Source organism: Pelecanus crispus, chromosome 4 (genome assembly GCF_030463565.1).
Source record: "Pelecanus crispus isolate bPelCri1 chromosome 4, bPelCri1.pri, whole genome shotgun sequence".
NCBI classification, from domain to species: domain Eukaryota; kingdom Metazoa; phylum Chordata; class Aves; order Pelecaniformes; family Pelecanidae; genus Pelecanus; species Pelecanus crispus.
This window is the reverse complement of record NC_134646.1, coordinates 20376294-20400122: the sequence shown is the minus strand read 5'-3', so window position 1 is coordinate 20400122 and position 23829 is coordinate 20376294. Positions and strand designations below refer to the sequence as shown.

The window sequence follows — 23829 nt, the reverse complement described above, 5'->3', positions numbered from 1 at the left end:
TGCATGTTAAGCAAATGCATGGGAAATAGGAATACATGAGACATTTCCATTCTTGGGTCCTCCGGATGTGATTTTGAGATGATCTGCCATTAAACAATGCTTGGGTGATGCTGGAGAGGAGGTGTAAATGCTGTTCCAGCTGTTCTGCCTGGCATCACTCCTAGGTCAGCCTAGGAACACTGGTGCAGAGCCTGTACCAGGAATTAATTTTGTCAGAAGCAGCATTATCATAACAACGTTAAGGTCTGTTCATACCCCTCCACTGGAGGTTAGAGAGGCGACACAGCTTCCTGTGAATCTGTGTCATAGAAGAGTTGATGGCAGCCCAAAATGCAAGAGACTCAACCTGTGCTTATTAAGAGGCTCAAGTCCTGTGTAGATGAGTGCAAGAAAAAGCCTTTGTTTGCTTTTCACTTTGTGTCTAGTGAAACATCACTCAGTATTAGGGTTCTCTAACAGCTCCAGCAGCAAACCAACAAGCAACAAGTCACTGAAATGGTGGAGTTGACAGTTTATGGCTAATGGAAGGAGGATCTAGGCTGAAGCATGCAGGCTCCATGCCTCCCCAGAAGTCACTTCTTGTACATTTTTGGTAGGAAGTATGTGCTTAATATAAAACAAAAATAGTCCTCCTCTCTGAGACCATAGTCTCTGTTAGCTGGAGGTACAGGGCTTAAATTTCCAAGGAAGTAATTATTTACATAGCTTAGGTATAAGAAAGAGCACTGAAGTTCTCACCACACACATGTCTCAGAATATTTTTAAACATGCTGAATGTGTGCTTTACGTCTGAGGATAAATAGTACAGTTCAGCACAGGAATATCTCCAATATGCTATGTTGGATACTGAAATCATGGCATTCACAAACATGTATATATTTCACGTATCTTGTCTGCCAAGCCTGTTCCATTCAGTTTATAACTTTTCAGTGGTTCTTGAGATGTAAAATTAAATGGTCAAATGTAACACTGTTCCCTGAATCTTCTTTTTTTCAAAGATAGTAGCTTCAGCTGTAAATTACAAAGACATGCTACCTGCAGATAAAATGTTTCTGTATATTAGAAAGCCTGAGAGATTGTGAGAAGGAACTGAAATCAGACACAGTTTTTGGACAGGACTGAGGTAAGATCAGTCTAGTACATCACAACTCACAGTAATCTGCTGAAATGATTCTCTCTTGTTATTTCAAAGAATGTGTTTCATTTAAATTATGTATCATGGGGTACTAGACCCTATGTGAGAAAAGTAAAGGCAGCTGGCACAAAGGATTAATTCTGATGCATTTTTTTTATAGCAGAGATATAGTCCTGTAAGTTAGAGAAACAGACGAGTCACGAGAAGAACAGGACAACATTTTTCCTGCTATTCTGTTGTGATCAATACATGGCATTTCTGCTGATTTGAGTTTCAGTTTGGGAAAGTGTCTGAATCATTTATGTTGTATTACTGCACATATCTGTATACATTTATGGAAAATCAATAAAGGTATAAAAATGCCTGTCTTCAGTTTGAACCTGTTTTGTGTAAATTAGGGATGAAATGTTTTTATAACATTGTGTCTCACCAGTTGTCTACTGCAGTGAATTTGTTGGACTCATTAAATAACCTAGAGGACAAGATATCTGTAAACTCACTCAAATTAATTCATGAATACTTAAACTACTAAAACTTGTTTTTCTCCGTATTTCTAACTCCTGATTAACTACGACTTTCAAAAGTTATTTAAAGCTGAAGGATGAACAGACAAGCTTTATTCCAGTAGGAAAACTGCTTGGCAATAATTGATATCCTGCTTGGCAATGTCTGCAAAGATGCCAGAGTTTACCCTGAGATGCTGCAGGACAAGAGCTGTTTCAGTCTGTCCAGCTTAGGGTGCATTAGCAGGCATCTACAGATAGCCTTCACTGGAATTGCAATGGTTCAGTGTGGCATCTTTCAGGTGTGCTCTATTGTAATGCAGGAAGGGTAAAAATGGCATTGTACAACTCACATGAGGGTTTGTTAGGTAAGAAAAAATGGCAGCTGAAGACAAAGTTTGGAACAAGCAAACAGCAGTGATGGTTAGTCAGATTTCAAGCGTATTATGGTAATCATAATACCAATTGTGGCCAATTCTTATTTGTTGTTGTAAAAGTAATGAAATAGTATTATATTAAAGATCTTGTGATAATGCAGTCAGGCTCTAATAAAAGTGGAATTTGTTTTTAGTGTATGTGTTACAGTTTTAAAAACCTGTGGTGTTAGAACTCTACTTTTAATCAGAATTGTTAGTGGTGGTCAGCTCAGGGCAAAAAAAGCAAAAGACCCTCTTACTATTAGCCCCAGCTAAAAACATACCCAAACCCCCAGACACCAAGCAAAAAAGAAAAGAAAAGAAACAAACAAAACAACTTGTGAAAATAGCAACTGGTTTGGTAGTTGCAGTCTGAAAAATTGTTATTCAAGTTGATGGGCTATCTAGGTTAAAAATAAAATTTAAAAAAACCCAGTATTGTAAAATACTTCTTGTGAGGTCAGGATCTGGTGTAAGATTTTATCTTTTGTTTGTTTGTTTTTAAGGCTAAAGCTTGTATATTGGTAGCTGTAGGTACTTAAATACCACAAAATCTAAGCCTTCCTCTTTGCTGTGCCCTGGCGAACAGAGTGTTGAGGACAAAGAGGATCAGGGGAGACATGGAATGACTGATAAAAGGTGTTTGTACTGATGCAAAGAGGTAAGGGGGGGAAGGTTACTTTTATAGCCACACTTACAAGCACTTTAAAGGCTCATTGTGCTTCAGAAATGTCATGTTCCTTTTCCTGTTTCACACCATCTCTCACAAATTTCTGCCCAGCCCAACTTAAAACTCCCTGCCACTCAAAAGAATATGGAGTGTAGTTATTATTCATGCATTCATTTGATTTCACACCAAAACCCAGAAACATGTCCTAGAAAAAAAAAGTTAGTAAAAAAAAACCCAAACAAAAAAACAACCAAACAAAAACCCCTCAAAAAACTAGATGTTACAGAGAAATGTATCAGTCTATTCAGCTGTTCATTTCTATACTCCAAAATGTTTGGATTCAAAAATGAAATTAAAAAAAAAGAAAGCACTTGGCTATGCAAGCAAAATTGGATTTTGTTCCTTTGTTTCTGGGGCAGCTGTCAGAAGGATGGGTTTCAGTGAAAACCCAGTCTTCCTTACCTTTTGTTTTGTTTTAGGAATTTGACCCATCCTATTTATATTAGCTTTCAGTAGGTGGATTAAAACTGGGCTCCCAGGCCACTGTTCCTGACTGAGTGGACATGTAGTTCATTCTGGTGGTGCCTTGGTTTTATTATCTGTCAAATGTGTGTGGAAGAGCCCTTGAGGACTGTGGTAAACCTGTTTTTGTCAAATATCTAGCTCCTACTTTTGCTTAGCACACTGTACTTTGGGGGGGGGGGGGGGGGGAGGGGGGGAGGTGTGGAAGCCTAAAAGGTGGGGTTTTATCATCAGGTTTCCTCCCTGTGGAGTATCACTGAACCTGTCTCCTATTGATTTTGCTGAAAAAGCAGTAAATAGTCAATTACCTAGGAAATACATGAACTATGCACATTTTTGCAAAGGGTTTATGTAGCATAGGGTATGGAAAGTATGCTCTGATCTGTAGTCTACAGGAGGCTGGAAAACACGTGAAGCAAATTTGTCATGTGAATTCAGGTGTTTTTCGTGGACAGTGAGTCATTTTTGTGTGGAGCATATTCATGACATTCATTGCGTGTAGCAGTAGCTCACACTACCACTTTGAAATGGAGAAGAGGAATCCATTGGCTGTCTCACAGTGGGATAATTCCTTGCAAATGATGGAAGGTCAGTTGGATTTAAGTTGATTTGTCTTATATGCAGCTTCTATGGGAGCTATAAATGATACTGGAAAATACCTAGGGACAATTATATCTGATTCCCTGGGCATCTGCTCTTGTTTAGGAAGCAGGTCTTAAACTTATTTATAATACAGGAAATTAGTGTCCTTCAGTGCATTTTTTCAGCCTGGCATTAAAAAGTAGACAGCAGAGCTGTCTGCTTATGCTTGTATTCTGGACACGTGGCCTTTGTGAGGTTCAAGAGAGCAAGAAATCATGGAATTTCCTAACCTTCTGGAAATAGGAACACAGAAGGAGGCAGTCTGTCTTAAAATGCTCTATCAAGGGAGTAATGGCAATGGTTCATGTGCAGGCACAAAAGAATACCTCTTACTCCACCTGTGTCGTCATGGCAGCAGCAGCTTCTTGCCTCAGAGATGGATAGGTACCTCAAGTAAGCAGCCCGTGGGCAAGACTGGGGTCACAGACTGCCACCTGGGCCACCCCAGTAGATGATGTAGTAGACACAATAGACAGTTGCTTCAGAGGAAACATTCTTTAACTGACTTCAAACTATCTCGTTCAAACTCTAATTGCAAATTAGGAACAATAAAGCACAATAAAGCTTTGTGCAGGCCAGCTGACCAGGTATTTATAAATGAAATTTATTCCTGAATATTTACAAAAAATATTCATAGGTTGAGCTACTAGCCCATGGTATTTTCCAGGTAGGTACTGAAAGGTTGTTATTAGCACTTCCTAGCTGGATTGCAGTGTAGAAGTAACCCAATATAAGGGTAAATCACAAGATGAAGGTAAAACGAGGGGGAAATGGCAAGAATATGATAAATATAAATGAATGAATTAGGATTGGTGCATATTATTGGTAGTGTTGACAACATCTCAGCTGTTAGATCTGTGTAATTAGCAGCAATAAAGGCAGCTGTCAGTGATAAATGTTCTTAGAATAGAATAGAATCATTAAGGTTGGAAAAGACCTCTAAGATCATCTAGTCAAACTGTCAACCCAACACCACTGTGCCTACTAAACCATGTCCCAAAGTGCCACGTCTACACGTTTTTTTTAACACCTCCAGGGATGGTGACTCCACCACCTCTCTGGGCAGCCTGTTCCAATGCTTGACCACCCTTTCAGTAAAGAAATTTTTCGTAATATCCAATCTAAACCTGCCCTGACACAACTTGAGGCCATTTCCTGTGATCCTGTGGCTTGTTACTTAGGAGAAGAGACCAACACCCACCTCATTACAACCTCCTTTTAGGCAGTTGTAGAGAGGGATAAAGTCTCCCTTCAGACTAAACAGTCCCTCATAAGACTTGTTCTCCAGACCCTTCACCAGCTTTGCTGCCCTTCTCTGGACACGCTCCAGCAACTCTATGTCTTTCTTGTACTGAGGGGCCCAAAACTGAACACAGGCTTCGAGCTCATTACATTTACCTGGAACTTTAAACTTCATTCACTGTTTCATGTATTCACATCCATTATAAATTGGGAACAGTCACTTCTGGAAGTTCTCCTTAGTTTATTTCTTAATTCATCTTTCAGTATTTCTTCAATTAGTCTTCTCTTCAGCTAGTTTCTTTTGGAAGTGATTATTGCATTTTATGAAGTGACCTAGAAACTGCACTTCTTCTGGCATATCATATGTCTTTTCCTATTTCTAGCAGTTTCTGTCTTTCTCGCTGGCTGGATGCTTTCCTAAAATTGCCTGAAACACCAGTCTCTTTTTCAGAAAAACAGCCATGATATTCATTGCCTTTCTAAGAAGAAAAATAATTATTTTATTCATAGACTAGGGGAAAGAGTTTGAGGGAATTTATGAACTCACATCTTTTGTTCACCTTGGGACTGAAATAAATTATCCTAAAGTATTCACGTGGACTCATATTGCTCTGTGAATAAAAAGTTAATACAGATTTTCTCTCTCCCTGCCCCAATTTGGTAAACTGTTTTTGTATAACCTGAGCAAAAATACTACACTTGACCTTGGGAAGAAGCAGCACATTATAGCATTTACAAGATGGTGATCAAGCCGCAGCCTGTCAACTGGTCAGTTTTTCCTCTCCATTTTGCCATGTTTACATGCTGGAAATTTTGCTGCATTCTTTTTCTAATGTATTTCCAATTATCTTCTGTCTTCTTTGCCCCCCTTTTTGGGCCCCCTTTTTACCCCCTTTCCCACCCCACCCCTTTTTCCCTCACTGGTGTTCTAGCTGTGGAGAAGCTCTGGTAATTGAGACAGCTGAAGACAAAGCCAAAATATTAGAAAAGCAAGTGTCGTGGTTTAGCCCCAGCCAGCAACTGAGCACCACGCAGCCACTCACTCACTCCCCCTACCCTGATGGGATGGGGGACAGAATTGGAGGAGTAAGAGTGAGAAACACTCCTAGGTTGAGATAAGAACAGTTTAATAATTGAAATAAAGTAAAATAGTAATGATAATAATAATATAATAATGATAATAACAATAATAATATACAAAGCAAGTGATGCACAATGCAATTGCTCACCACCCACCGACCGATATCCAGCCGCTGCTCCCCGGCCAACCCCCCCCCCCCCCCCCAGTTTATATACTGAGCGTGACATCATATGGTATGGAATAGCCCTTTGGTCAGTTTGGATCAACTATTCTGGCTGTACCCCCTCCCAGTTTCTTGTGTACCTGGCAGAGCATGGGAAGCTGCAAAGTCCTTGACTGGCATAAGCAGTACTTAGCAACAACTAAAAACATCAGTGTGTTATCAACATTCTTCTCTACTAAATCCAAACCACAGCACTATGCCTGCTACTAGGAAGAAAATTAACTCTATCCCAGCCAAAACCAGGACAGCAAGCTATGGATCGCAGCATTTTTTGAAACATATGTAAGAAGGTGCTAAATGGAAGAGCTTGAGAATTACTCTTGCACTTACATTTAGGCAGTCAAAAGTAGGATAAGGTTGTGTTCATGTGCTACTAAAAATTCTTTAGTAAAACTAACTCACATAAAATACGTGTTTACACTGATCATGACAACATATCACTTTGTGGTACCCATCTCGGATCTTCCAGTCCAAACTCTTCCAAAGTAATACAAAGGTTTGTCATTTAAATTATTCTTTAGTCTTTCTCTCTCTCTTGCTTCCTGGCATTACTCGCCACAGAGTTCTTCTGATGGCAAAGACTTTCTCAAGGATCCACAGCTTGTTCTTGCTAGGATATACCATACCTTATTAATGTCAGTGTTTTGGGGAGAGAAGTCCTCAATCCATCTGGCGTACCCAGGTAAATTAAACTTGTTTCTGTACTGTCTTTAGCCCTTGGCTTACTGGATCAGACACCCATATTTGTTGCTGTTCACCCCTTTGCCCAGCTCTGAGGGTAGCTGGGATACAGGAAAGAATACAGTTCTTGATGTCATTTCATGTTTAAATTATATTCAATACCTGCAAAAAATCTTGATTTCATGAGGTGTTTGACTTTGCATGTTTCTGTAGATTTTGATAGCCTTTTATTTCCTGTCTCTGAACTCTCTGATTCCTCAGCAGAGTCAAATATTTCTGAAAATTTTCAACAGCTACCTGAGAATAGGAAAGGCAGACAGTTACCTGTTTGTCTAAAACATCTGCACTGTATTTCTGCTTTAATGCACTTGCATCGTTTCTCTATAACTGTGGGGTGCCCCTGCTTTTAAATGGTGCTGTGGGCCTCTGCCTGGCAGAATTGATTCTAAATTGCTGTTTACCCATAACAGGGAGTCTTTCCCTACAGAAGATGTATGAGCTAGATGTCTCTGTGCCTTAGTGGTGATGAAGAGGGAGAAATTACGAAACAGCCTGTTTTGCTTTCCATTTTCTCTTTTCCCAAACCTTTTGTCTAGAAAATTGCCCAGTTTGCCTCTTAGGCTCCTTTTGTCTTACTGAAGCACTAGGAGAAGCTCTTCTTTGGTTAAAAGAATCTTGCTAAGAGGGCACCTCTGCCCTTACACCTTCAGCTTAATTTGCAGTGATGTGAAGGACAGTTTTTACATTGTTACTGGAATCTTGATATGCTGCCTTCCATTTCAGTACTGTCTACTGGCACAGGAAAAGAGACTAAATTTGGCACATATGATACCTGCTGGCCATTTTACACTTGGGAAAAGAACCAAAGCTAGCATTATTTTCATGCACAATTCTGAGTGTACTACATCCCAACTCTCTGAAGTCCCTGCCCATTGAAATAAACTGCTGGGCCCTCTGCAGGGGTCAGTGTGTTGTGGGGTAATATTTGAAGTGAGCCAGCATCCCAGGCTAATGGAGACTGGCCATGGGATTCAAGAAAGTCCACACTCTTCCCCGTTATCTCTTGTCCCTGTTCCTATATTTAATCCGTGAAAGCCTGTTAAAAATGGAAGAACCTTGAAACAGAGAGAGATTCTAAATACATCTCCTGAAATGGCAGTGGCTTGAAAATGCTGCTGTAGTCCGTATAGCAGAGATGCAAAGTTTCTGTTGCAGCAAAGCCAGAAAATGGGAGTGCTCTGGCTGTCCTGTTTGCATCTGCTTCTCATGGCCTGTCACAGAAGATTCACAGGTAAGTGTAAGAATCTGTAAATAACCATGGAGGACACTACCTGCAGAGTAGGCCTCAAATAGGAGGACCTTAATTGAAGTCCTAAACCAGAAAATTTTATTTGCTGCAACCATTAGCTATTATAAACCTGGATAGCCTTGCTTTTCATGTAAGGCTCAAATACCTCTATTAAATTCCTGGCCTTGGTACATTTTCTGCAACAATAAATCAGTTTCTTCATCTAAAAAGAAATGTACATGAAGAAGTGTTTCTACTTACCATCTTTAAAAATTCCCACCCTCTGACTTTGTCAAAGTCACTTTGTTCCAATGCTACAGAACAACGAAAACAAACAACCAACCCCCCCCGCCCTTACTTTCTTGTGACAGTTAACCTTCACGTTTTAATGCACCGTTTAATGCATGTTCCTTGTTTTACTTGTATATAAGAACATAACAGGAACAGGATTTGGTTTTAATAACTCCTTACCTGTCCAGTCTAAGTTCACAAAACTCTACATTTCTTTCTAATGTGCTAGTTTGTGGCCATCTGTATAACAGGTAACTAACAATAAGCTTTGCGATTCTGTATCTTTGTATTAATCAGCTACTGTATTTCTGGTTTTGCTTATGGGAAAACAAATGACACTGTTGCAGCACCATCACTCAGCAGCAGCAGATATGCTTTCTTTAAATAGTTCCCCTCTTATTGTTTTGTCAGATCCTAGAACTTTATTTGTATTCACTGGATATATAATTATCATTATTATTCCTTGTAGTATCAGATAGTTTTATTTCTTTTTGGTTTATTTTTGGTCTAGCTGCTAAATGTAGTAAGCTAAGTTTTTTGCAAGTCATGTGCCAGGCAGGAAGTAGTTGGGCATCAGTGAAAGCGTAGGTGCTGTGCTTCGCTTTTTGTGTAGTTAAGGGCTTGATTAATTTAAGAACTTCATGGCCAAATCTGATGTAGTGCTTAAGGAGAAGTGCCTAGTTGGAGAAGGGAAAACAAATGTACATGGGATTAGTAGAACATAATGCTTGTAGTATCAGCGTACATGTGCTACATCTAATGCATGCAGACAGCCAAGGAAGCTAAAGCAGAAAACATTGTGCAGATACATGCACCAGATTATAGACTGAAAATCGTTTGGTATTAGTACTTTATTTAGCACAAAGCCAATTATCGTTTGAAAAACTTTTACCCAGCATTAGCTACAGCTAGATTGGAGCAAGGAAACACCTACTTTTGCTGGGTTTGTACCCTGCCTAACTCAAAGGGAGTCTTGGTTTCTGTAGCCTTTCTGCACTAGCATGACATACATTCTAAACAACAGCAGTATCGGTAAATGGATATAGTCCAGCAGCAGAGAAGCTGTTCTTTCCAGTCTTGCATCATATTAGATTTAATTATTGATCATCAGAAATACAGGACCTCTTCTTATTCCATTAAGAATTTTTTCTCATATATTTAGCGTTTTAATCAATACAACCTGGAAAGTATAAAAATATTTTCTGTGTTTTCTTAAACAAGATGTGACTACCATTTGATATTAACAGTTTGCAGTGTTTTTGCAATAAATCCTGCTTGCATCCCTGAGATGAGTAGTTCTAGTAGTGTTTTTGTTATGGGAGTAATTAAAATTTACAAATGTGAAAGCTTAAGAGGGGGGAAAAGCTTTTCAGAAGGGAAAGAATCTGGATTTTAGTTGTTTGAGAAATACGTTATTTTGTAGCTGCAGTGTAGTCTGCTCATGGCCACAGGCTTGTACTCCAGAACTAAGCCTCTTACATTTTTTTTGAGTAATAGCATTATTAGTTGTGTAGCTACTGTATTAATATATAAATACAAACCAAGGCGGGGACTGAGCATGCTGGCTTAGTAAACAACTGAAGCAACTGTCCTTGCTTTGAGCAGAGAAGTTGGATAATAGATTTCCCAAGGTCCCTTCCAATGTGAGTGATTCTGTTATTCTGTTCCTGAATAACTGTGAGATGGAAATTGGCTAGCTTGGTTCAGTGGCCAGTTATACAGTTCTTTTAAAGTTATGATGATAAATACAGATGTTGCAGTTGAGCAAGTTATTCCATAGTCCTAAACAGCTTTTCGTATCTCCATCATCATACAAACTTTGATATAGTAAAGATGAGCATTGGTAGAGTGTAATACAATTTTTTATCAAATAAGTCAAAGCATGGCTAAATACTATTTTGTTTACGTAATTTGTTCCTCTTCAATCACCAAACCCATAAATATTTCCTCTAAATTGAAGGAAACTGTCATAGAAATGGCTGCTCACCCTACCATAGTGCCACAAAATGAAGGTACCCTGAAACAGGATTTATATCTGTATCTAAGTGCTCAGGCCTTTCATACATTTCTTCTGAGGGTAGAGTTTTGCTTTTGACTAGGATATTTGTTCTTTTTACATGCACCCTTTGTTAATGGGGTGGTTAACTTGCATAACAGAGCAACATATTGAGAATCAGATCCAATAGCATACGGTTCAATGTATTAGAAATTAATTCCAAACTGTTAGAGCTTGTAATAATAGTTTTGACCAAATTATATAATTTTACTGATACTGCTTGATGCAGATAGTAATGAAATATTTTTCTCTATGTATTCTATAGAATATATGTAATTTTCACCAGTCATACAGTGCCAGGGCCATCTGTGTTGAAGGCAAATTTAAATGAGTTTGAATTAGGTTTGGAGGTTGTGCTCTGACTTGGGAGTGTACTAAAAATAGTTTTGATGTGATTCATTACATACCTTCAGGAAATTTTACCACTGGCTTTTATCTAAGGAATAGCTTTTTATTGATTTTTTTTGTTTGTTTGTTTTAATAGAAGAAAACAAATTTCTGAAGGAGCAGATTTTTTCATTCAGCTGTGCTGCGATGGTTACCTCAATTCCCCGCCCCCTCCCCCCCCATCCCCCCGAAAGAGAAAGCAGATTAAAACTAAGAACTAAGTGCCAGAGTAGAAAAAATGAAAAATGCAGGGGGAGTCGGGGGCAGAAATCTTGCTTTCACCATTTTGGTAAACGTTGTTATGTTATGGTAGCAAAGTAGTATTTTGCTGTGCCTAGCTCTTTCCAATTAGGTTTTCTTCATTTTTTTGGTGACAATAGTAGCCATGGTCTTGCACACTTACCACTGGAGGTTCATCCTGTGCAAATTCAGAGCTGCTTCCAACACCAAAGTCTGATTTAATGCCTCTAGGAAGTGGCTGGATTTTATTTTCTCTTTCAGTTTGCATCAGAGAATGAAGATATTCAGCTACAAATGAAAAGATGGTATGAGAGCTTATGACAAGATTATCATAAACTTTGACTAATAAATCTGCTGCAGCATCTCACAGGAGCAGGTTCTTTCTCTGTTAGTACCTGTTCATAGAAGTAATTATTACTTAGGTAAGCGATAACTTGAACTGTTATAACTTTGGCATTTACACCAGGTATTGCTGAGTATGGAAATCTGACTTGTAATAGTTGACTTGAGAATACATGGGAAGCTGGTAGCAAGGCCAGGCTTAGAGCTCATTTGTTCCTGTCTTCTGCATGTGAGCTGTGATCATTAAGAAAACCTGCTTATCAGTCCCCTATGTTTTCAGTTTGTATGCTCTTTTTCCTTTCATATGTATTTCCATTGAAAGCCCTTTCAGGGCTATTCCTAAATGCTTTCTTTACCACTCTCTTTTTCTCTTCCAGCAGTACAGTTTTAGAGCTGCTTGCATGATTCTTGTGAATTTTTACATGCCATCACTTCTCATCCCAGTGGAAGATGATCTGTTTCTACTGGGATTTAACCTTAGTAATTACCCTGTTCACACCATTGCTTTCCCCAGCTATTCCAAGAATAATTAAAACGAGAGCATAGGCACAACAGAAAAACACTCTTCTCAGCAGAAGAATCCTCCTTGTCTGTTATTAATCTACTTGCAAATTTCAGTTCATATTTATCCTCTGTCAGGTCTTGAAGCTTCTTGCCAAGCAGTGGGTCTCATTTGAAGCTGATATTGAAAATATCAGCCCTGTTGTTGGAGTGCTCTAAATTAGATGTGAAAAAAAAAAAAAAGTCCTATAAAAATTGCTGATAAGCCTGAAGGTCTGGTCTTTGAAGACCAATTTGGTAAGGATATTTGGACATATATATCCCAGTCATAACTGGCACCAATTATATGAAAAATATGGGGAAATTGCAGCCCTTCTTTCTTGATCCAGCATGTTAAAGAAGACAGAGCCAACGTATGAAAATCCGTAGCAGTCTGAGGATCAGAAATTTCCATTCTCTCCTGGTAGACTTTCTCACACTATGTGACTTTGGTCAGGTCTTCATTATTTCATGCATTCAGGATATAAAGATGCTAAATGGAAAGATAAGGTATACTGACAATATTCTGTAACTTCTTTACTGTTCTCCTTGTTGTTTATGCAGAGCAGAATAGCCAAATTTCAGTAAAGGAAAATATAGTTACAGGAGTTGAGAGCATTGCTCAAAGCTTCAGAGAGCTGATAAGCTACTGTGATGAGAGTATATATTTTCAGATGAAGGAGAGAGGAATTCCAGTACTGGAAATGCATGAAATGATTCAAACACAGTTTCAAAACAGGAAACATTAATAATTCATAAATGTTAATCTTTGAACATTAGTGTTTTCCAAGAAGGTTTTTAAGTGACAGCTGAATTGATAAATTGCCTCCTCTCACTGAAGTAGGACAGGATTTTTTTTTTTTAAATAACTTTAAATGATTGTGCTATTTAATTTTTTTTCATGCTTTGAATCTTTCTGTTCATGAATGAAATATAATGAGGCAGCAATAAATACTTTAGTTGGTCTTTTGTAGCACAAATATAGAACTACATGCCTGTGAAGATAGGGAGCACATTCACTGTACGAGTTGTGCACATGTGATGTATTTGGATGGTAATATCAAATAAGCAGAAATGCTGGATTTGGCTCTTGATATGAATATATATAGTTTCCCCTTATTATTGAGATTATCACACTTGATGGGACTGAGAATAGATTATAGCATATTATTGGGGGATGTCCTGTGATTCTGTTAAAACCTACCAGTTTGCAGCCATACTGTACCAGGTTTAAACCTAGCGATGTTTCAGATACAGGTAGTTCTGTCTATAATATCTTCAGCTGCCATTTGATTTCTGTTTAAATTGGAACTTGTACTTTTTAATATTTTTTTTTCACACAGGGTTATTTTTTCAATTAGGATTTGAAGTACTTGTTTCCAATTTGTTTTGTTGTAGGACATGTAAATACCTCTTGGAGTACAGCCTCAGGAGTATGGGAGGTGGTGAGAACAGCACCTGGGCTAGTTTGGGACTTGATTAATTTCAACTGCAGCAAGATTTGTTTAAATACATGTCAAACAGCTGCTGCAGCTTTTCTCATCAAGAACTTTGTTTCAACCCTGGATTGGTGTATTTGACATAGATGATTTTGCTGTGGGGTGAGGTGAAGAGTCCTGCCTGTCCAGGCTGTGATGAATAAAGCAGCATCACAGCAGGGCAGCTGGCTCCTTCATCTCTCTCAATTAAAAAGTTATATGGAACTTTCCTGAGGCTCCAAATTTGTCTTCCGAATTGTCACAAAAAAAGCTTTAAATATGCTTTGACAAGCAAAGGCAATATCCATTGGGCACGAGGGATTTGCCTGTTGGTTAGGAGACACAGGGATAAGAAACCATCATGGAGATATTTTCTGAAAAGAAAGTGACTGTGATGCTTTCTCCAGACAAGAGAGCTTGTTAAGTGGCAGCTAGAGAAGCAGCTTAGGGGCAACATGGTGGGTGCAAGTGCTGAGACTCCTTGCACTAGTACAGCAACAGTTTAGGCCCCTCAGGCTCAAACTTTGCCTCTGTTGGGCCTAAGGCAAACACAGTCTCTCCTTTCATGATCCAGAAGCCAATTATGTGAACAATAGTGCAGTCTGGGAAGGAGAACAAGGCTCCCTAGGCCAAAAGACTGGCTGCCAAATTGCCCAGACATTCACTGGGTACCAACATCATATAGCTTTGAGGGTCAGGAAAGAATTCAAGGATGAGCAGAAAGATTTACTGTGGGAGACTATATTTGAGAACTACAGTTACTATTGGTTTCCTAGTCTGCTTTGTCTACTGTCATTGTACTGTTTCCTCTCTGCTCTCAGTAATTATACTAATAATATTGATTTAATCCTTTCAGTCTTCAAAGAGATATTTGAATAATAATGAGATAATCCTCCTGACCCCTGGAGAGAAAGATAAGTATTATTAAAAATAAACAGTCCTTCTCCAGAAAAGACAGATTTGGTAGCAACACTGAGGGGAAGGGGAAGTTCGTGCCTGAAATTGGGGCATGTCATTAGCCCACATTCTGTTTGGAAGAGCAGCTGTTGATAAGGGAGGAGGACGGGAGTGAAGAAGAGGATGGTGAAGCAGCAGGCCAGGTAGAGGCCAAGCCTCAGTGGTATATTCACAGTACCAGGCAGCAGTTCATTTGGGGACTGTGCCACTGGACAGCTCAGAGGATTTTCAGGATTTTCTTACTCTTGCCTTCATGTCTACTTACCTCCTCCTATTTTAGTGCCTCCTAGTTTTGCTTTGCCTGAAAGTAGATCATGTATTTGCTGCTGAGACTTGTATGTTTTTATGGGTTCTGGCATACAGATGCCTGGATCCTAAGGAAAATTTGAAATCCAATTGTGGTGTTGGTGTTGCATAGACAGGTTTTCTCCTTGTGATGCTACTGCGATCTCTGGCTTCCCAGCTAGATGCCAGCCTGGGTCATTACAAGGTATTTTGTTGTGTCAGCCCAGTTCCGTTCTCCCAGTTCTTCCCACCCTGGGTGGTTTTGCTCAAGGTTGAAAAGATAAAGCATCAGATGTAGGGTAAAGAAATATTGGATGCTTATGCTCTCACCTAAAGCTCGGATCCCTAGTGAGTGAGGCCGTTTGTGAGTAGCTTCTTGTTTTATAACTGCTTTATGTTGTGACACAATTATCTCAGCATCAGGTCAGTTCTTTATTCACTTTACACCAACACTTCTTCAGTGTCTCTGGTGATGCGGTGTCAGCTAGCACCAGAGGAGGTATAATCAAGGGTATTTACACAGTTGAGTGTGAATGTATTTTCTGCATGAAGAAATTAGAAGTTGCTTACATGTGTGATTACTTACAGGGCACTGAAGGGAATCTTGTATGAATTCACTATACAAAGACATGCACTACGTAAAACATGAACTCAAATCTGTTTTGCCCTGGGTATACGGTCTTACAGACCTCTGTGCTACAGAAAGCTATTCTCACTCCTGGTGTACAGTTGGAGGATCTCAGCTCTCTAGTGATTCATTTGATATATCTCATGTACAGAGGAATATGAGTATTGATCTAGGCCATTAAAACATATCATACTTCTATTATTTTATAAGCAGTAAGTGCGTACAAGGACAACATAAATTGTAAAATGTATTCCAGTTCATAAAATTCACCAGTCTATTGCTCTGTCCAGGGTGACTATTAACACTTACAGTCACTCCTGTGGAAAGCCAAGGAGATGTCTATGACTAGTAATGCATGTGTAATACAAAGTGTGTCTTCTCAGTAGACCCGCGCAGCAAATTCAGTGAGGAACCAAATTTCCCCAATTCCCTTCCCTTCCTTTCTTCACTTTCCACTGTTAGACTCTGTCTTGAATGTGATATGTTATGACTAATGAAATTTCAGTCATTGATTATTATAGCAATATAATGCATCCAGCCATTAGGATTTCATAGTGTATATATCTGCAGCGTGAGAGTGTAATTATCTGCTGGGTTTCCAGAAATCACTGGCAATATGACTAATGTTGAGAGTTTTTTTTATATCTTTCTTTTTCCTTCTTGTTTTAATACAAGCCCTCTGTGAAATGTGAGGGTCTGGTAATGACTCACTGGGCAATGAGGCAGCAATCTCAGACACTGTAACATGATGCAGAAAAGGTCATAAGCTTGCTTTCATAACAGGATTATTCATTCATTCATTAAAAATTAAACACATGTGGGAGCATGTGATGCATTCAAGTTGGCAAGTATTGCTGAATACTTTCTTGTAGTTTCTTAAGTCTCAGTTTGTGTGAGATGAAGTTACTCCAAATTAAGTCATGTCTTATTTAGTGACGTTTACACCTGAAGTTAGTTAATTCTTCCTATTGAAGACAAGTGCCGTAAGGAGGCACATAGTGTTTCAGAATCATACCTATATCTTAATGGAGTGATAGTTGCATTTTTTTGTTTCTAAGTCTTTGCAATGAGCTTATATTTAAAAGAAAAACATGAAGTTCTATATTATTTATCTCTTTTTACCTAAAAGTTGCTGGTTTTTAAATTGTACTGTTAAAAGTTTGGGGTTTTTTGAAGTGGGGTCATGCAGAAAAATCAATGTGCTCCAAAGTCTTGTAACATAGCTACCTGTTTCAGCCTGATAGCATTACTGTGGGGTTTTTTCATTGATGTCTGATGCTAGAATGCAGCTAGGAAAGGATTGGTTATTCAGACCTGAATGTGGTACTATGGAATAATTAAGTTAAAACAGCTGAATAGGGTACACAGGGAGGCCTGTCTAGTCCAGTGTATGGCTCCCTTGGCCATATCAGAAGCCTGTGAAAGGATCTGAAAATAGGGTGAGCGTAAGTGGCAGACTGTTGACTCAGGGTTGTCTTGAGTCAGAGGTGATATTTTTGAGGTTAATAGCCTTCAGCAGATTCCTTCTTATGTGAATTTGCCTAATCATACTAGGACTTACATTGACTTCTGACATCCACAGAAACATGAGGCAGGGAGTTTCACAGTCTGACGAAACAGCGTATGAAGAATTGTCTCCTATTGCTGATTCTGAATCTGTTCTTTGATTATTTAATTTGATGCCACATACTTCTTTTATTAAAAAAAAAAACAAATGGGGAGGAGTGTTTTCCTTTTCACTTTTCAATATGCCACTCATTATATGGATCTCCAGCCTATCTCCACAGCTCTTTTCTAGACTAAAAAAAATTCTCAGTCTGTGCAGTCGTTTCATATAAGGAATCTGTATGTGCTTTGGACCCTTCTTACTGACCATTTCTGTAACTTTTCTAGTTGTAAAAGAACTACATATAGTACTCATAAAGTGGTTGTACCATGAATTTATACAGTGATGTAATTAGTCTTTCCATTTTGTAACTTTCCTAATAATTGTCAACTAAGGACTTGGTTTTTCCTCCCCATAATAATAACCATCTCCCATTCCTATATTGTTTAGAACATTGTTGACCTGATTTTTATCTTTGTTGATGTAAGAATTTAGAAGTGATGTGATAAACTTTGAGGTAATGGCATCAGTTACTGTAAAATTTTGCAGTTGCAAAATTTTGCAATTTTGCCTTGAGCATCAGAAGGAATTTAGAGCCTATTTACAGTCCAATGTTCTACTGATTTCTGTTGTTCACAAACTGGGTAGCAACTCAGGTTGGTTTTGTAATCCAAATGTAGATAGAGCTGCATTATACTTGCACATCAGCAGACATACAAGATTTACATGTTTACTTTCCTTTAATTGCAGGTATTTATGAGCCGCCATTTCTTGTATTATTGTGGTGAACCTACTCTGGATGTGAAGATTGCCTTTTGTCAGGTGTGTGTTCCTTACAGGTAAAACAAGGTACAGTATATACTTCATTTTTGCAGTTCATGCCATAATAAAAAAATAGAAGTGAATTTCAGCAGCTTACTGCAAGTAACTGGTTATAAGAATGCAAGTAAATATAAAAAATAGAAGAATGTATCACAAAAGTTACTTTTTATTTTTAAGTTTATTTTGTAGTTTGCTCTTAATGATTTTTAATTCTGTTTTGCTAAAATGTCAGTTAATGTTCTGAGATTTTTTTTAGGTAAAAATAATAGCAGAGTTTGCAAACAGAAACAATGTTGGCTGTACTTCCAATAAACTTTATGATGACTCAGACAACATAACTGTACATACACAGGTGCTTTCACAAAATATGCAAATTGAAACTATTTTATCTTAGCCTCTGTTTCTGTGAGACAGAGCCTTTTACATTGTAGCCTGTGATGACAATTTTCTGTGCCTTAGTATACCTTTACTAGAAGTGAAGGGAGAGTAATTAAAATAGTGGGGTTTGTCTTGTCTCCAGTTGAATGCCAGGTGCTATGCAGGTTCTGGAGTCATGAGACTGCACTATAGCCAATTCTGTATTTCTAAATTACCCTTGAAATTATTTGGTCACAATGCCTGGAAGTCTTCAAGGCTGAAACTAACTTTGTGATACGAAGAAAAAAGCATATTGATTTGTCCAGTTTTTGGTTCTCTAGGTTAGATTAAGTTAGTTAACATATATGTATGAGTCACAAATCTGTGTGCATCTTTTTGCATCGTGAATGAAAGACAACTTTTTTTGCTAACTTCTGAACAGTGATTTGTGTTTGAATTCTGTCTTTTCATAGGTTTTTTTTTGTGAGATGGGATACCAGTAATCTAACTAGCTGGGGGGATGCTAGGGACATTCTTCATTTTTTGAGGGGTGAGAACGGTGCTGCATTCTTAGAATTATAGTAAACACTGGGGTTTTTTCCCCCTAAGTAAGTGAAAGTACAATTCTAAAAAAGAAAGGGCTATTACTTGTATGTAAGTATTTAACACAAAATAGTGACAGGTGTTGGGAGGTTTGTTTTGTGTTTTTTTAACTCAGGAATACTAAATATTTGTTCTGCTGAGAAAGTTGGCTCTGCACTTAGTAAATTATCTGCTCTAGGATGGATCTTGGCTATTCAGTTTTTTAATCTGTTTAATGCTTTTTTATCTCCTGTTCTTCATGTGCATATGTTTATCTAACTGGCTTAATTCTTCCACTGTTTTTGAGAGAAGAAAGGATTTTGTCAAATGTAGTATTTTTGTAATTTTTGCCAGAGTTCACTTGCAAAAAAAAAAATTTAAAAAATTTGCAAAAATTGCAAAAAAGGGTTTTTCCTCAGATTGTATGAGAAAGACATTACTGACAAAAAAGTTCCTTTCACTGTGCAGAATACAGTGTTTTGCATAGCTCTGCTTGTCAGCTTTCCTCTCCCTTTTACTTAGACCAAAGCAGAGCTGTAGAGAAACATTTCTATTTCACATGTGCAGAGGAAAGGTACTCTTAATCACTTCCTTTTATGTTCAGTGCTCCTTTAGTCTTGGCATCAATCAATGCGTGACCATGTATAGCCAATGCTTTCTGTCACTGCACTCCAGGTTCTTGATTCATGGAAGCATGCTGCTGTAATTATTCCTTTGCTGTTACCCTAACTTAATAAAAGGTATTCAGAGGCACATACAGAACCAAACGTATTTAAAATGTTTTTGTTAAAGTGTAAGTGATGAAATCAACAGGATTTTGGATTAATTTTTATCACTGAATGAAACTGATTCATGTTTAACACCTACAGCAGGTACCCAAAGAGGAGTCATCCCATAAATACATACAAGAGATGCTATCCTGACATTGCAGGAAATAGGATTCTATCCTTCAAGCACTTATCGCACAAATACCTTTTCAGGGTCTTCAGATCTTCAGATTTATTCTCCTGAGGATAAAAGCTGGCTCAGGCTTCCTGTTAATTTAGAGACTGTTCTTGTACTTAACGTTAACTGTGTGCTTAACTGTTACTTGAATCAGGGCCTATCTTTATGGAGAGAATAAATTAAGTATTTTGTTGCATTGAGACCTTAACTGTCGTGGCTACTGTTCATCTGTTATCGCACAGGGCTGGATGTGGGTTATATCTGTATTCTGGTAATACTTGGTCCAAACATCCAGATCTTTATTTAGAGACTATTCAACAGTCTCAAGGTAGTAATATTGTTTAGTCCATGCTTATTCATAATGCTAATGTGGAAATCAAATGCCCTGTGATTTACTAGTAATTCTTCTGCTTTAAGTGTAAAGTTCATTTGTACCTTTGGGAAACTTCTATCTGCTTAAAGTGGTAAATATAAGAGGTTCAGGAACTACTGTCAACAAAAATGATGATGTGACAGCAGAATTGTTATCATCAGCAAGAGGTAGATACTGCCACTCAAATCTTGAGGTGTCTACAACTGACAAGGATCCCAGTAGTATCTAGACAACAGACCACAAAAATGTAGTTTCCAGTGAACATAATTCAACTCAGTAATTTTTTCATGTGGTTCAAAAAATGCAAAAATTATTTCTACTATATAAGCATGCAACAGATATCAGAAAAAGTCAGTGTGGTATAGTTCGATCCTGCCCTGTTGACCTGTTAAGATGAAAGCCTCTAGTGATGGTGTACTAGAATATACAATTTATCCAATGGACTGTTGCAATTTTGTGACCCGTGTTTACCACGTAGAATAGAAGTCCTGCTTCCATTTGGAATTGGTGCATCACATGGACTTTGTACAAAATACAGAGTTGTGCTGAAGTGTCTTTTATAAAGGCACAATATTGAAGAGTACTCTAATGATTGTTAGTACTGTGGACATATTTTTCTTGTCATAAACATTTTGTGGCAATTTATCTCTCATGGCCTAAAAGGCATAGGTTTTTATGTACTGTGAAGCTGACATATACCTAATTATAGGCTGTTCCTCTTGACACAGAGCTTATGTCATTGAGTATACTAGTTTTATATGATGAAATGCTAATTCAATTTAAGGAAAAAAGAAAAGCTCTTCCTGAGAAATACTCATTAGCATAAGTGGGGTAGATATGCCTCCGCCCACCACCACCCCATTTACAGTATAAAAATACCTTAAGTCTGGCATTGCTGTACGTTGCTAGCCAAATCATGTTCTGAAACAGCCTTTTTTTTAAGGCTGAGGAAAAGAACATCTGCATTTCTATCGCAATAGAAAGGTAGGACAAGATTTCTCTTTTAGGCCTATAGAATGTCATTAGACTTTTGTAAGGCTGATATCATCAACAAGTTTTATCTGTAGGACCCTATACATTCTTATGGAAGTACAGCGTAATGCAGAGTAGTATATTCTGAGTAGAATAGGACATCGACATTTAAGTGCTGAATAATAGCTAACAATGTCTAAAGGATACTGGCTGCTTCATCCATGTTTTCCTTCATTTAGTTTTTCAGTATTTTTTTTAATCAACATCAAGATGTGTAAAACCTGTCAGAATTTTCAAGTTTTCTAAACTGTATCTGCACAGCATACCTTTACTTAGAATACAATTCTATGATTTCTTTTTTTTTTTTTTTTAAACTAGGAACAGTAGTCCTGAATTTTCTTGTCTTTGAAAAACACATCTTTATTATTAGAATCGGTATGTCATGCTAGTTCCATAGTGCTGCATTAATGTTTTTTAACAGAAAAGCAGGACATAGGATAAAAAAAAAAATCAGGAAGACTGGATGACTAATACAATCCTTACGGCATGTGAATGAGATGGACGAATGGGGAATGGGAATGGAAGAATGGGGAACTGTGGTGTGATATGGCTGATAAGATAAAAATCTGTAATACTACACCCAAACACACACACACAAGACGAAAAACCTATTTTTTTGTAGGAGATTTGACCACTATCTATGGACTTTTGAGTTCAGGATGAGCCAGAATAAGTGAGATGAGGTATCGGGGACCTGGCCATGCACATTAAGAAAACATTTAATGTGAATCAGGAATGTAAATTCAGATGCTAATTCTTTGGTATGGCATCATCACTAGTCTTTATTGCCCAATTTAAACAATTTAATGTCTCAGAGTATGTCAGCATTTTTGCATACTGAAATTGGAATTGGTGCTGTACTGATGCCACCAAAAGAAAACCTTGGAATGAAACTTTAGTTCGCCTGTCAAGGGTATTTTTGCAAACTGCTACTCACTTCGTGCTTTTAAAAAAAAAAAAAAAACAAACTAAAAAGATTTAGAAAGCTTTTTTAATTTCTCTCTAGACATCTTTTTTTCCCTTGTATTCTGTTAACTTGCTTTATTTCCAGTCATGCTTACCTGTCTTGAACAAAACATGTATAGACTTACTAGATGCAGTCTTCTTGCTGCCCTGCTTGCGTACTGGAAGCAAGCCTCTTGAACAATACCCGGTATTTCAATGTAATTCCAGTTTTCTGAGAAGAGGAAACCATTTGAAATATACTGTATTATCAATATATGCAATAAAGAGGAGCTGTTAATCCCGTCTTGGATCTTCTATGCTCTTAACACACTGTGCTTCTACGTTCCCTTCACTACTGTTGATAAATTGAGTGTACTTTAACATTTCTTAGTATTGCGATGTTTTGGCCAACTTTTAGTGATCCCATTTCTCTTTCCTAATCTTAATTGTATCTTGCTTCTTCCCATGTTATTGTTTCTTTTTCAAATCTAGGGCCTCAGAACAAACTGACTGATACAAACTGCAGTGTTTCCTCTCTTCTCATTTCTCCTGCAAGTTAGATGTGTCTGCTGCCATCGCTTTCCTCTGTTTTGGACACAATTCCACAGTGTATCTTTGCTAGCTTCCTATCTCTGGAGCTGTGCCTGAATGAGATGTTTCCAAACATCTTTACTGTAGCTTTCTCACCTACTCTTAAATCTTTCTTTCCTGTATTTTTGGCTACATTTTCCATTTGGATTGCTGATTAATTTCTGTCCGTAAAGAAACCTCACTCTCAAGGAATCTTTTCTCTCAGTGTTTCTTGATTGGTCTGCTTATCCTTACCTTCTTTGGTACGATGACCAGGGTTGGATGTTACCTGTGTGTCACTGTTGGATTCTTCAGGCATCGGGGGAAGGAGGAATCATTTTGAACTAGTTGTTTTGTTGTGCAGATACTTGCATATTGCTCATCTCTTAGAAGTCTGGCCTGGAAAGAAGCAGACGCCTTTGGGTCACTGACTTCTGAGCAACACGTGATACCACAGTTACAAATGAACTACAGAAATTTTGTGCCTGTAAGAAAGAAGAAATTAAAAGTAGTTAAAGCCCAGTGAACAAGTGAGGAATATGTAAATAGTGCTTTGTTTTGTGTTTTGGATAGATACTGATGAAAAGAAAACAGAAGGCAGTCCTGCTGCTTCTTGTATAATCAGAACTAGGTAAGAGGCAGTTCTGAAGCTGCTGGGATTTTGGTATCTTGGTTAGAAGAGGTTAAGCAAGGACAGTGTGTTTAAACAAAACAAAACAAACAAAAAAAAACCCAAAACAAAAAAACCCACAACCCAACTAGCACTTGTGAATATTTTACTCCATCTAATATGTTTTAATATGATGTTTTGAAATAGAGTGAACAAAGTAAACATAGTAAAAAGATCAATGATTAATCGATTGAGGTTGAGTTGTTTACAAGGGTCAGTTGGCTACTTGAAAGCCTGACTTCATAAAGGAGGGTAGATTGTGTCTAGGACAAGACTGCTGGAGAGAGATTAAAAGAAGGCACAGAATTAACGTGTTAAAA

General features: G+C 38.0%; 1 protein-coding gene across 4 annotated transcripts in view; it reads left to right on the top strand.

The window, feature by feature from the left end:
- The window catches only part of MAPK10 (mitogen-activated protein kinase 10), a 182780-nt gene that overhangs the window by 66342 nt on the left and 92609 nt on the right, over window positions 1-23829 (top strand). For 2 of the 4 annotated variants that reach the window (XM_075708696.1, XM_075708698.1), the window contains exon 1: window positions 17970-18035. In XM_075708696.1, coding sequence (XP_075564811.1) covers window positions 17970-18035 — 66 coding nt within the window. Of the gene's footprint in view, window positions 1-17963; window positions 18040-23829 lie in introns of those variants that run through there. The other 2 variants (XM_075708695.1, XM_075708697.1) reach the window with 2 other exon arrangements.